General features: G+C 41.7%; 1 protein-coding gene across 1 annotated transcript in view; it reads left to right on the forward strand.

The window, feature by feature from the left end:
- LOC126089435 (ankyrin-3-like) overlaps positions 1-12,056 on the forward strand; it is a 270,212-nt gene that overhangs the window by 183,228 nt on the left and 74,928 nt on the right. The window contains exon 10 of the mRNA XM_049906909.1: positions 2,950-3,069. Within this exon, the coding sequence (XP_049762866.1) occupies positions 2,950-3,069 (120 nt within the window). The remainder of the gene's footprint in view (positions 1-2,949; positions 3,070-12,056) is intronic.

Raw genomic sequence — 12,056 nt, forward strand, 5'->3', positions numbered from 1 at the left:
TCATGTTGTAATATTCATGACATACTCATTGCAATGGTCAAATAACAAACCACAAGTTGTGACTTTTGGGGATTTTAAGCTCATGAATATGTCTGAGCTTACAGCTGATGCTTATGATATTTCTTTGCATACAACAGCAGGAAATAACTTTGACAGAAATAATGTATATCTACATTCAATAAGAGACTCAGTAATTTATATGATAAACATGCTCATCTAAAATTAGTAAGAGTAACGTGAAAACCAGCACCATGGCTTACAGACCAGCTCAAACACCTTGTGAATATCAGAGACACAGCACACAGGATATGGCACAAATGGCACCTGATGTCTGATAATCATCTCACCTACAAGCAACTACACAACTGAGATAGTCAATCTGTGAGGAATGCAGTGCTCAGGTATGGTCAAGCTCGAACTGAGGACTTCCACAAACCTGCTGTTCCATGGGAAAATCTGCAAGGTCTAAGAATAAGCAAAGCCAAATCTGCAACTGTTGAAGATCTAAATGAGTATTGCACCATGCTAATATCTTTACTTGACCATCACACAAGGGTGCAAACTGTTAATTCCCTTAAAGTATAAGTAGTTGGTACAAGTGAAAACTTTTCTGTAGCTAGTAACCCCTAACACAGTCAGGAAGTCAATTGCACAAAATCATTTGTGAGCTGCAGGACATGATAATGTTACAGTGCAAATGGTGAATTTTCTCTGTGATCTCCTACTGCCCAAAATAAGTCATTTTTAACCTTCAGTGCAGATGCACATTTCATTTGAGCTCCAGTGGGAATCTAAAAAATTAACGAGCATGGAGGACATGGACAGTAACTGCAGATAGGTGGCATTGGGTAGGGAGGTGAGTCACCCAGGGAGCATACGAAGATAGTCTGATCATCTGTGATAAACACTGTGTCTGGATGGCACAGTGGTTAATGCAACTGCCTAGTAAGCCCAGCAAGCCGGTCTGGCACGAATTTCATTCATTGCCACTGATTCCATGCAAAACCCTGATGCAGCTGATATTGTCAGTTCCTTCCCTTCCCTTTTCTTCCCCTCCTCATTCAATTGCATAATTGATAATTAATTAACATCAAATAAGATTTTAGATGAATACCGGTGTGGTTTCCAGCAAAATCACTTCATGACAACTGCTCTTATCGAAGTGACTGATGAACTGAAACGGGCTATGGACAAACAATAGGTGACTAGCATGTGCTTTTTGGATTTCAGCAAAGCTTTTGAAGCTGTTGACTTGGACATTCTACCTGCTATCTCGAAAGTCAAAATTTTCCAATAGTGTGTAACAATTTGAACAAAAAGATTGCAATGGAAGGATGTAGTATCAGGGGTCCACAAGGAACAGAAAGATCAGTATTGAGCCCATTAATCTTCTCATTATAATATATTATGTTAATGATGTGTCAACTATTCACTCCCACTGCAAATATCACCTATAAGCTGACGACCTTCAGTTATATCTAAGTGCAAGTCCAACAAATCTGTGCACAGCTATCCTACATGTAAATTGTGATTTACTTGCCCTATCAGAATGTGTGAAGAATGTAGGTTTGAAACTTAAACCATGTAAAATGTAAGCAATCTTAGTCACTCACAGGAGACTTATTACCCCTCAGATCAGAGAATCTCTTCCACCATTAATCCTAAATAGCACAGAAATAACATTTTCTCCTTCTTGGCGATAATTCTGGACCATCACTTATACCGGTCTGAACACACGACTGCAGTCTGTAAGAAGGTGTCAGTGTCACATCCCTCATTACAGAAATATAAAGAAAGCATTTCCTTTTGAGCTTATAAAGAAATGACTATTCCCAATACTTGACTGTGGTGATGCTATTCTCTAAGGACTATTGTATGACAGCTCATGCAGTCTGGAACTGGTAATGAATGCTTGTATACAGTACATTTGTGATGTGCGCTTTTTCAGCCATATCACTCTACTAACAGTTATCATGGGGGAATGCCAATAAGCATAGAGACTATTATACTCTGTGTTTTCTGAATTATTGCACTCCCTCTATAGTCTTCAACTCTTACACTACTATCTGAACAGCATAGCAGAAATACATATTCTCAACAAAGTAAAATCCTCTCTGTATCATCACATAATGCTGATATGTTCTCTAAATCATTTTCTCTGTCATGAACACTGCTTTGGAACAATCTTCATCAACATATCAGAGAAATTAAATTCCTCCTTAACTTCAAAAGACAGCTAATTGTCCACCTTCAGTCACAATAACTGTCTATCTGATAGTCTACATAGCTCACCCTTGTCAGTCTGATACCCGACAACTTTTCCCTACCCCTTGTCAGCAGAGCTCTCTGTTTATATCCTTTTCTTCCCTAACAGCCACTGTCACGATCATTTCAGTCTTCTTCTCTTTCTTTATCCCCTGCACTTCTGGTAGTAGTAAACATGGCTTCAAATATGCTAAACTAATCTGTATCATTCTAAATCCCATTTACTGTTACTATTATTATTATTATTATGATAAATGTCAATTATGATTATGGCTATTATTATTATTATTATTGTTATTTAAGTTTATTATCTTTGGTATGTGCTGTTCTGGGTCAAATGCAAGAGAGTGCCTTAAGGCCCTAATCTGGCCAGGCTAAATAAGCAATAAATAAATAAATATAATAATCTGTGATAATTGGTATTTGAATCTAAGGTGGTAAAAAAAGAAAAGTAATGTTGAACATACTACTGTTTGTAAAGTTCATTACAACTACTGGATTTTTACTGTTGTAGGCATTACTATTTATGGACTGATATTTATATTCCATGTATTGACTCATTCCACAAGAGAGAGAGAGAGAGGGAGAGAGAGAGAGAGAGAGAGAGAGAGAGAGAGAGAAAGAAAGAAATTCATTATCACTCAAGACCCAAGAAAATTGTATATATTTATTGTTTCATTGCAGGTACCACCTCAAGTCATAGCATTTGCTAAAGAACAGATTGAACAGGGTATGAGACTAGACATCATGGATCATCAGGGCAGGACACCTCTTCATTATGCTGCACTGACTGGAAATCGCGGAGTACAGTATTTTAATTTTTCACTAATGTATTCTTTCATTGGCTTGAGCATAGAGTATAACATGGTTTAAAGAACTTAATGTTTAATTATGCAGGCATTTTAATATTTAGATACATTATGTTGTGGATTGGCAAGAGAGCCAACCCACTATGAGAGGAAGCCGAAAGGCACGCGTTTTAGCTCACGTAGGCTGGCGTGAGGTCTGGAACAGGTCAAGGAAATGAGACTAGCAAAAAAGGACATAGCTGTGGAATACTTAACTTTAATCCATAAATGGTGAACATCGCTCTTGACGGTACATGTTTTACAGCATCAATAGTAACTGGTAATGGCACCTTGCTAGGTCATAGCAAATGACGTAGCTGAAGGCTATGCTAACTATCGTCTCGGCAAATGAGAGCGTATTTTGTCAGTGAACTATCACTAGCAAAGACGGCTGTACAACTGGGGCGAGTGCTAGGAAGTCTCTCTAGACCTGCCGTGTGGCGGCGCTCGGTCTGCAATCACTGATAGTGGCGACATGCGGGTCCAACGTATACTAACGGACCGCGGCCGATTTAAAGGGTACCTCCTAGCAAGTGTGGTGTCTGGCGGTGACACCACACATTACATATATAATGCAATTACTGAACATAATTTGAAATGATGAAGGGAAACTGGAGAGCACAAATATTTGTTACTGGTATTTTGAATTTTTTATTGGCTGTTTTCTGCATGATAAAAGATTTTGCATTACAGTACACCCATTTGCTTGGTGGAATCTATTGTAATAGATGTGGCTGCATAAAATGTAAGTAATGGGTTCATCTTGCCACAATGAATGGATTGGGCAGTGTGTTACCTCTCGAACAGCATTTTAGTTGTGTAGAACACAGGGCATTTATTCAAGAATGCATAATATGAAAGAAAAGGGGAGGATGGATTTAGTGAGCTAAAACACAATGATTGTTAATGTATATCACAATTTTGTGCTTGCATACTTTCTATGAAACACAATTAAATAAAGGTAGAAAGAATATATGTTTATGGAAATTGCCATGCCTTTTTACAGAATACAATAACCTTGCCATCTGGAGGACTATGAAAGGTGATACGACTGCTACATAAAGTTTTGTCATGTCGCATCAGTGATATTTAATTTAGGATTGTGTATTTACAATTTTAATTGGCATCAAGTGTAAGGGAAATCAGCATCATGCAAAGACAGGTCATATTTGCTGGGTTCTGTCTTTATTAGTACATAGGCAATACTGAATGAAACTAATCACAAAACATAATCCACTACAACTTCCAAATATTCACTTGTAATGCTCAGAAATTCGGGGGCAAAGTCAATTATAATGCAGAAGATAACAAATTATACAGTTCTTTATAATGATGGTGAAGCAACTGGAAACTATACATTATCATTAAGTAACATCAACCTACATCCCTGCAGGTAGTGCTACGTTATAATATGAAACTACCGTCTGCTTCACATCTGCTGTGCAGCGAGCTACCTTAATTTAAGTATTAACTGTATTTTTCTTACTTGTCACTTCTTCTTCCGTGTGTATTTGCTTTTAGGAAGCTTTAATTGTCGGATGCTATTAATAGTGTTCCATAGATTTTGTGTTTGTTTTGAATACAGTCAGAGAGAGTCCCTGTAGTCAACCATTGTGCCAGTAGTGCTAGTGTTTGTTTTCAATACAGTCCAGAGACAGGTAGTGCTATTTTCATTGTTTTCTGCAAGAAGTGGCTAGCAACCACAGTTTAGTGAATAAACAGCCGCCTTTAGTGAATTAGCGGTCTAGTTAAAGGTTGATTAACTCTCTTCAGTAAATTGATTCCTTAGGATGGATAGGATGTGTGACTGCTGTGTACGGACGCAGGAGGAGCTGGCCACTGTTCGCGAACAGCTGAGCATGTTGATGGCCTTGGTCAGCCGTCTTCAGGCTGCTGCCTCAGAGTGTAGTGGCAGTGGGGAGTCTGGTGTGTTGCAAGGTACACCCCAGGTGTTACATGCTTCACCCACTGTCCCTGCTGTCGAGACATCTTCGCGGGTACCGGTCGCGGTTGGGCCACCCTCTCCCCAAGGAGAGTGGCGGACTCAGTGGCGTTCATGGCGCACGAGGCGGAGGGTCAATGTGGAGGCTGGCCGTGTGGCATCGCCCGCTCTGCCTGTGAGTGGACATGTGGCTGCTCCTTCAGCAAGGTCCGAGCAGGCACACGGGGGGAGGGGTTTATTAGTTATTGGGAGCTCCAACGTTAGGCGGGTGATGGAGCCCCTTAGGGAAATAGCGGGAAGGTCGGGGAAGAAGGCCAGTGTTCACTCTGTCTGCTTGCCAGGGGGTCTCATCCGAGATGTGGAGGAAGCCCTACCGGTGGCGATAGAGAGCACTGGGTGCACCCGACTGCAAATTGTTGCTCATGTCGGCACCAATGACTCCTGCCATCTGGGTTCAGAGGTCATCCTCAGTTCGTACAGGCGGTTGGCGGAATTGGTGAAGGCGGAAAGCCTCGCTCGCGGGGTGGAATCTGAGCTAACTATTTGTAGTATCGTTCCCAGAACCGATCGCGGTCCTCTGGTTTGGAGCCGAGTGGAAGGCTTAAACCAGAGGCTCAGACGATTCTGCGGAGATCTGGAGTGCAAATTTCTCGACCTCCGCTATCGGGTGGAGAAATGTAGGGTCCCCCTGAATAGGTCAGGCGTGCACTACACGCCGGAAGCAGCTAAAAGGGTAGCGGAGTACGTGTGGAGTGCACATGGGGGTTTTTTAGGTTATAGAATCCCCTCCCTAGGCCCGACAAGACGCCTCCTGAGACACGGCAAGGTAGGAGTAGGAAAAATGCAACAGGGAATAACAATATTAATGTGCTAATAGTAAACTGCAGGAGCGTCTATAGAAAGGTCCCAGATAGTACTAGGGACAGAAAGTTGGCTGAAACCAGACGTAAACAGTAATGAAATCCTAACTCTGATTGGAATGTATACCGCAGAGACAGGCTGGACAGTGAAGGGGGAGGCGTGTTTATAGCAATAAGAAGTGCAATAGTATCGAAGGAAATTGACGGAGATCCGAAATGTGAAATGATTTGGGTGAAGGTCACGGTTAAAGCAGGCTCAGACATGGTAACTGGATGTCTCTATAGGCCCCCTGGCTCAGCAGCTGTTGTGGCTGAGCACCTGAAGGATAATTTGGAAAATATTTTGAGTAGATTTCCCCACCATGTTATAGTTCTGGGTGGAGATTTTAATTTGCCAGATATAGACTGGGAGACTCAAACGTTCATAACGGGTGGCAGGGACAAAGAATCCAGTGAAATTTTTTTAAGTGCTTTATCTGAAAACTACCTTGAGCAGTTAAACAGAGAACCGACTCGCGGCAATAACATATTAGACCTTCTGGTGACAAACAGACCCGAACTATTTGAAAAAGTTAACGCAGAACAGGGAATCAGCAATCATCAAGCGGTTACGGCATCAATGATTTCAGCCGTAAATAGGAATATTAAAAAGGGTAGGAAGATTTTTCTGTTTAGAAAAAGTGACAAAAAGCAGATTTCAGAGTACCTGTTGGCTCAACACAAAAGTTTTGTCTCAAGTACAGATAGTGTTGAGGATCAGTGGACAAAGTTCAAAACTGTCGTACATTATGTGTTAGATGAGTATGTGCCAAGCAAGATCGTAAGAGCTGGAAAAGAGCCACCGTGGTTCAACAACTGAGTTAGAAAACTGCTGCGGAAGCAAAGGGAACTTCACAACAAACACAAACATAGCCAAAGTCTTGCAGACAAACAAAAATTACGCGAAGCAAAATGTAGTGTGAGGAGGGCTATGCGAGAGGCGTTCAATGAATTCGAAAGTAAAGTTCTGTGTACTGACTTGGCAGAAAATCCTAAGAAATTTTGGTCTTATGTCAAAGCGGTAGGTGGATCGAAACAAAATGTCCAGACACTCTGTGACCAAAATGGTACTGAAACAGAGGATGACAGACTAAAGGCCGAAATACTAAATGTCTTTTTCCAAAGTTGTTCCACAGAGGAAGATTGCACTGTAGTTCCTTCTCTAGATTGTCGCACAGATGACAAAATGTTAGATATCGAAATAGACGACAGAGGGATAGAGAAACAATTAAAATCGCTCAAAAGAGGAAAGGCCTCTGGACCTGATGGGATACCAGTTCGATTTTACACAGAGTACGCGAAGGAACTTGCAGCGGTGTACCGTAGGTCTCTAGAAGAGCGCAGCATTCCAAAGGATTGGAAAAGGGCACAGGTCATTCCCGTTTTCAAGAAGGGATGTTGAACAGATGTGCAGAACTATAGACCTATATCTCTAACGTTGATCAGTTGTAGAATTTTGGAACACGTATTGTGTTCGAGTATAATGACTTTTCTGGAGACTAGAAATCTACTCTGTAGGAATCAGCATGGGTTTCAAAAAAGACGGTCATGTGAAACCCAGCTCGCGCTATTCGTCCACGAGACTCAGAGGGCCATAGACACGGGTTCACAGGTAGATGCCGTGTTTCTTGACTTCCACAAGGCGTTCGATACAGTTCCCCACAGTCGTTTAATGAACAAAGTAAGAGCATATGGACTATCAGACCAATTGTGTGATTGGATTGAGGAGTTCCTAGATAACAGGACGCAGCATGTTATTCTCAATGGAGAGAAGTCTTCCAAAGTAAGAGTGATTTCAGGTGTGCTGCAGGGGAGTGTCATAGGACTGTTGCTATTCACAATATACATAAATGACCTGGTGGATGACATCGGAAGTTCACTGAGGCTTTTTGCAGATGATGCTGTGGTGTATCGAGAGGTTGTAACAATGGAAAATTGTACTGAAATGCAGGAGGATCTGCAGCGAATTGACGCGTGGTGCAGGGAATGGCAATTGAATCTCAATGTAGACAAGTGTAATGTGCTGCGAATACACAGAAAGATAGATCCTTTATCATTTAGCTACAAAATAGCAGGTCAGCAACTGGAAGCAGTTAATACCATAAATTATCTGGGAGTACGCATTAGGAGTGATTTAAAATGGAATGATCATATAATGTTGATCGTCGGTAAAGCAGATGCCAGACTGAGATTCATTGGAAGAATCCTAAGGAAATGCAATCCGAAAACAAAGGAAGTAGGGTGCAGTACGCTTGTTTGCCCACTTCTTGAATACTGCTCAGCAGTGTGGGATCCGTACCAGATAGGGTTGATACAAGACATAGAGAAGATCCAACGGAGAGCAGCGCGCTTCGTTACAGGATCATTTAGTAATCGCAAAAGTGTTACGGAGATGATAGATAAATTCCAGTGGAAGACTCTGCAGGAGAGACGCTCAGTAGCTCGGTATGGGCTTTTGTCAAAGTTTCGAGAACATACCTTCACCGAAGAGTCAAGCAGTATATTGCTCCCTCCTACGTATATCTCGCGAAGAGACCATGAGGATAAAATCAGAGAGATTAGAGCCCACACAGAGGCATACCGACAATCCTTCTTTCCACGAACAATACGAGACTGGAATAGAAGGGAGAACCGATAGAGGTACTCAAGGTACCCTCCGCCACACACCGTCAGGTGGCTTGCAGAGTATGGATGTAGATGTAGATGGATGTAGATGTAGAAACTGTCTGATGATATGTCACCAAGACACTGAATGAAACATGTTAGGTTAGACTGAAGTTACTACAGTTCAAGTTTCTGATACTGTTATCTTGATCTCACATCCTGTGGATCTGATTTACTTAGTGGCATGAAACAACAGTGGTCTTAGCCCACTGTTGCCTTCACCAAAATTGGGTAGATGGCACAGTCTCTATCTGTGTCATTCTAGTAAAGTTAGCAAGTGCCCTTAAAGAGTTGTAGGAAATCCTTTACTAGGTCTTGATCACACACAGTTTCTGAGAAATTAATGGTCCCAAATATTCTGTGTCATTTGGACTCACACTGGATGATTAAGTGGGTTGTGGTTTCAAAAAATGGTTCAAATGGCTCTGAGCACTATGCGACTTAACTTCTGAGGTCATCAGTCGCCCATAACTTAGAACTAATTAAACCTAACTAACCTAAGGACATCACACACATACTTGCCCGAGGCAGGATTCGAACCTGTTCCAGACTGTAGAGCCCAGAACTGCACGGCCACTACGGCCGGCTGTAGTTTCATCTCCCACATCACATAGTCTTGACTTGGGGGCTTCTTGCTGTATACCCACTATATGCAGGTGTTTCCTGAAGTTCTCATAGTCAGTCATTAGTCCTGAGTTTAATCTGCTTCCTATTAAACCTCATGATTGCAGAAATTCTATTAAAATGTGGTTCTGACATATTAGCCTGACTTGTTTTTGTGTGGGATTTTAGTCCAATATTCTATGTGCTGCCTCCTGGTCCAGCTACAAAATTTTAGTTTTAACACAAACTTAGTGAAGGTTAAGACAGTTCCTAGTCCAACAAATGGAGTCATTGCTCCTGCCCTGGCCAGCCTATCAATTTGTTCATTACCACTAATTCCTGAGTGATAAGAAGCGCACAGTGAATTTACCCAGTTGCTTTCCCCTAGCCTCACAAGCGATTCATGGTATTCTGCAACAACTCTGCCTGAAATACTATGGCCAGTTTCATTAGAGAGATTGTGCTCTTTATTCTAGGCTGCAATCCAACACCCTAGCCCTAGCACCTCCACCTGTATTCAGTCTTACTGTAAACTAGACTTTGTCTCCGGAATGGTAGTATTGTTCATTCTTCTGCTGCTCCTTACTTCGAATTGTTACACTGAAAGGTTTATTGAAGCAGCTGGAAGCTGTTGTATAGTCAGCTGTGATTTTCCCAACCATTCCTATATTTACTACATTGATTATATTAGTGCAGGATGCTGGATATCCTAAAGGTTTCCCATTTTTAGACTGTATGCCCCTGATATTGCCTCCCCTACAACCCAAAGATGTAATGGGGGCATGTGTAGCATGGTCTTCATCCAAGTAATCTGTATGCTCCTAATACCACTTATTATGACTGCAGAATCTCAGGTTCTTCGTTGACTTTCAAGGACAGTGTAGTTGATGGAGACTACAGAAGAATGGCCTCCCACAAGGAAGTGTTTTGGCTCAAATTCTGTTTAATATATACATGAACAACCAACCTATAGCCCCAAACACCAGGAGCCTCTTATATGCTGACAACCTCACTCTAGCCACCCAGAGCATGGATTTTGAATCAGTGGAGAACAACCTCACAAATCCCCTTGGAGATCTATCCAGATACCACAACACAAAGCAGCTTAAACCAAACCCTTCAAAGGCCCAAGTGTGTGCTTTTCATTTGAGAAACAAGGAAGCCACTCGGAAGTTGAAAATAGTATGGTCGGTGGTCGAACAGGAACACTACGAGACTCCAAAATACCTAGGAGTGACACTTGACAGATCTCTCACTTTAAAAAGCACTGTATGAAATGCAAGTCAAAAGTTTCCACCAGGAACAACCTCCTACGGAAACTGGCCGGATCACTGTGGGGTAGTCAACCGAAAGATTCTGAACATCTGCAATGGCACTATCCTATTCTGCTGCAGAGTATGCCTGTCCTGTTTGGTATAATTCAACTCATGACAAACAGGTGGATGTAGCTCTCAATGGAAGCTGCAGAATTGTAACAGGTTGCCTGAAATCCACTGCAGTCGAATGGCTTTACCACCTCACAGGAATAGCACCACCACATGTTCGAAGAGAGATGGCTGCGAACAAGGAAAGAAAGGCAGTGGAACAGGGAATTGCCCAGCATTTGTATGGGCATGAACCGCATCCACAACAACTGAAGTCAAGGAAATGTTTCCTTAGGACATCAAAGGAACTTAGAACCACTGCTGAAAAAGCTATGTTACAGCTTTTGAGGACTATGACCTACCTTCCCCCTGATTGGAAAAGAGTTGTTGAAGCTTTAACTCCAGGCCATGATGAGGAATGGACAACTTGGAAGTCCCTGAATAGACTGAGATCCGCAGTTGGAAGATCAAAAGTTAACTTGGCAAGATGGGGATACACTGATCCAAATGATATTTGGTGTGACTGTGAAGAAGTACAGACAGTTCAGCACATGCTTCACTGTCCACTGTGCCCAGTCTCCTGTACAGAAGATGATCTTCAACAAGCAACAGAAAATGCACTGGAAGTGGCCAAGTGGTCAAAAGTAATTTAATCATAACTGTGTAAAATGTATGTACATGTACCTGTATGTTTCTGACACGAGAATAATAATAATAATAGTAATGGCTGGATTGGCTCTGCACCTTCCCGAACTCCTTAGCACCCTTATTCTGTTCTACTTTATTCCACCATACTGTAGCCCCATGAATTATTGTTGGTCTTATTAAGGTGCGTATATCTAATACGTTCTCCTGGGACTTAGACCTCAGTTTTTGTGACAGGTCCTTTTAATGAACATGAGAGTAACTTTTGCCTTAGAACTTATATTGTTTATGTGAGGTTACATGTTAGTTTCACATCGAGGGTTACTCCTAGATACTTCATTATCCCCCCTACTGCTATAATTTCGTCAAAGAACTTGAGATGTCAGTACTTGTCCTGTCTATACTTCCTTGTGAATGATACTACTCCAGTTTTGCACAATGTTCAAAGCACATTGTGACACCGTTCTAATGATACTTGCAAATTTGCAAAGTATTACTATGACTAAATCAAATGAATATCCTTGGTAAAAGCAACCTCTAGTACATAATGCTTTCATGAATTCATTCACCATCAGCTTGCACAGCAGTAGGAACAAAACCCCTGCTACGGTCAAGCTCTGGTTGTGTTGATCACCATTTTCTCATTCATCATGGTGTCTCCTGCATTTCATCAGCTCAGTAGTGTCTTAATCCACCCGCATTTAGTGCCATGCTCTTCTGCAGCTCTAACCATGAATTTGAAAGTTGTATTGCCAAAATGGCACCTCAATATTCAGGAAGCTGCAGACAGCAATTTTCTTAAAGTGTAGAGCTTTTCTCATCTCAC

Source organism: Schistocerca cancellata, chromosome 1 (genome assembly GCF_023864275.1).
Source record: "Schistocerca cancellata isolate TAMUIC-IGC-003103 chromosome 1, iqSchCanc2.1, whole genome shotgun sequence".
Taxonomy (NCBI): Eukaryota; Metazoa; Arthropoda; class Insecta; order Orthoptera; family Acrididae; genus Schistocerca; species Schistocerca cancellata.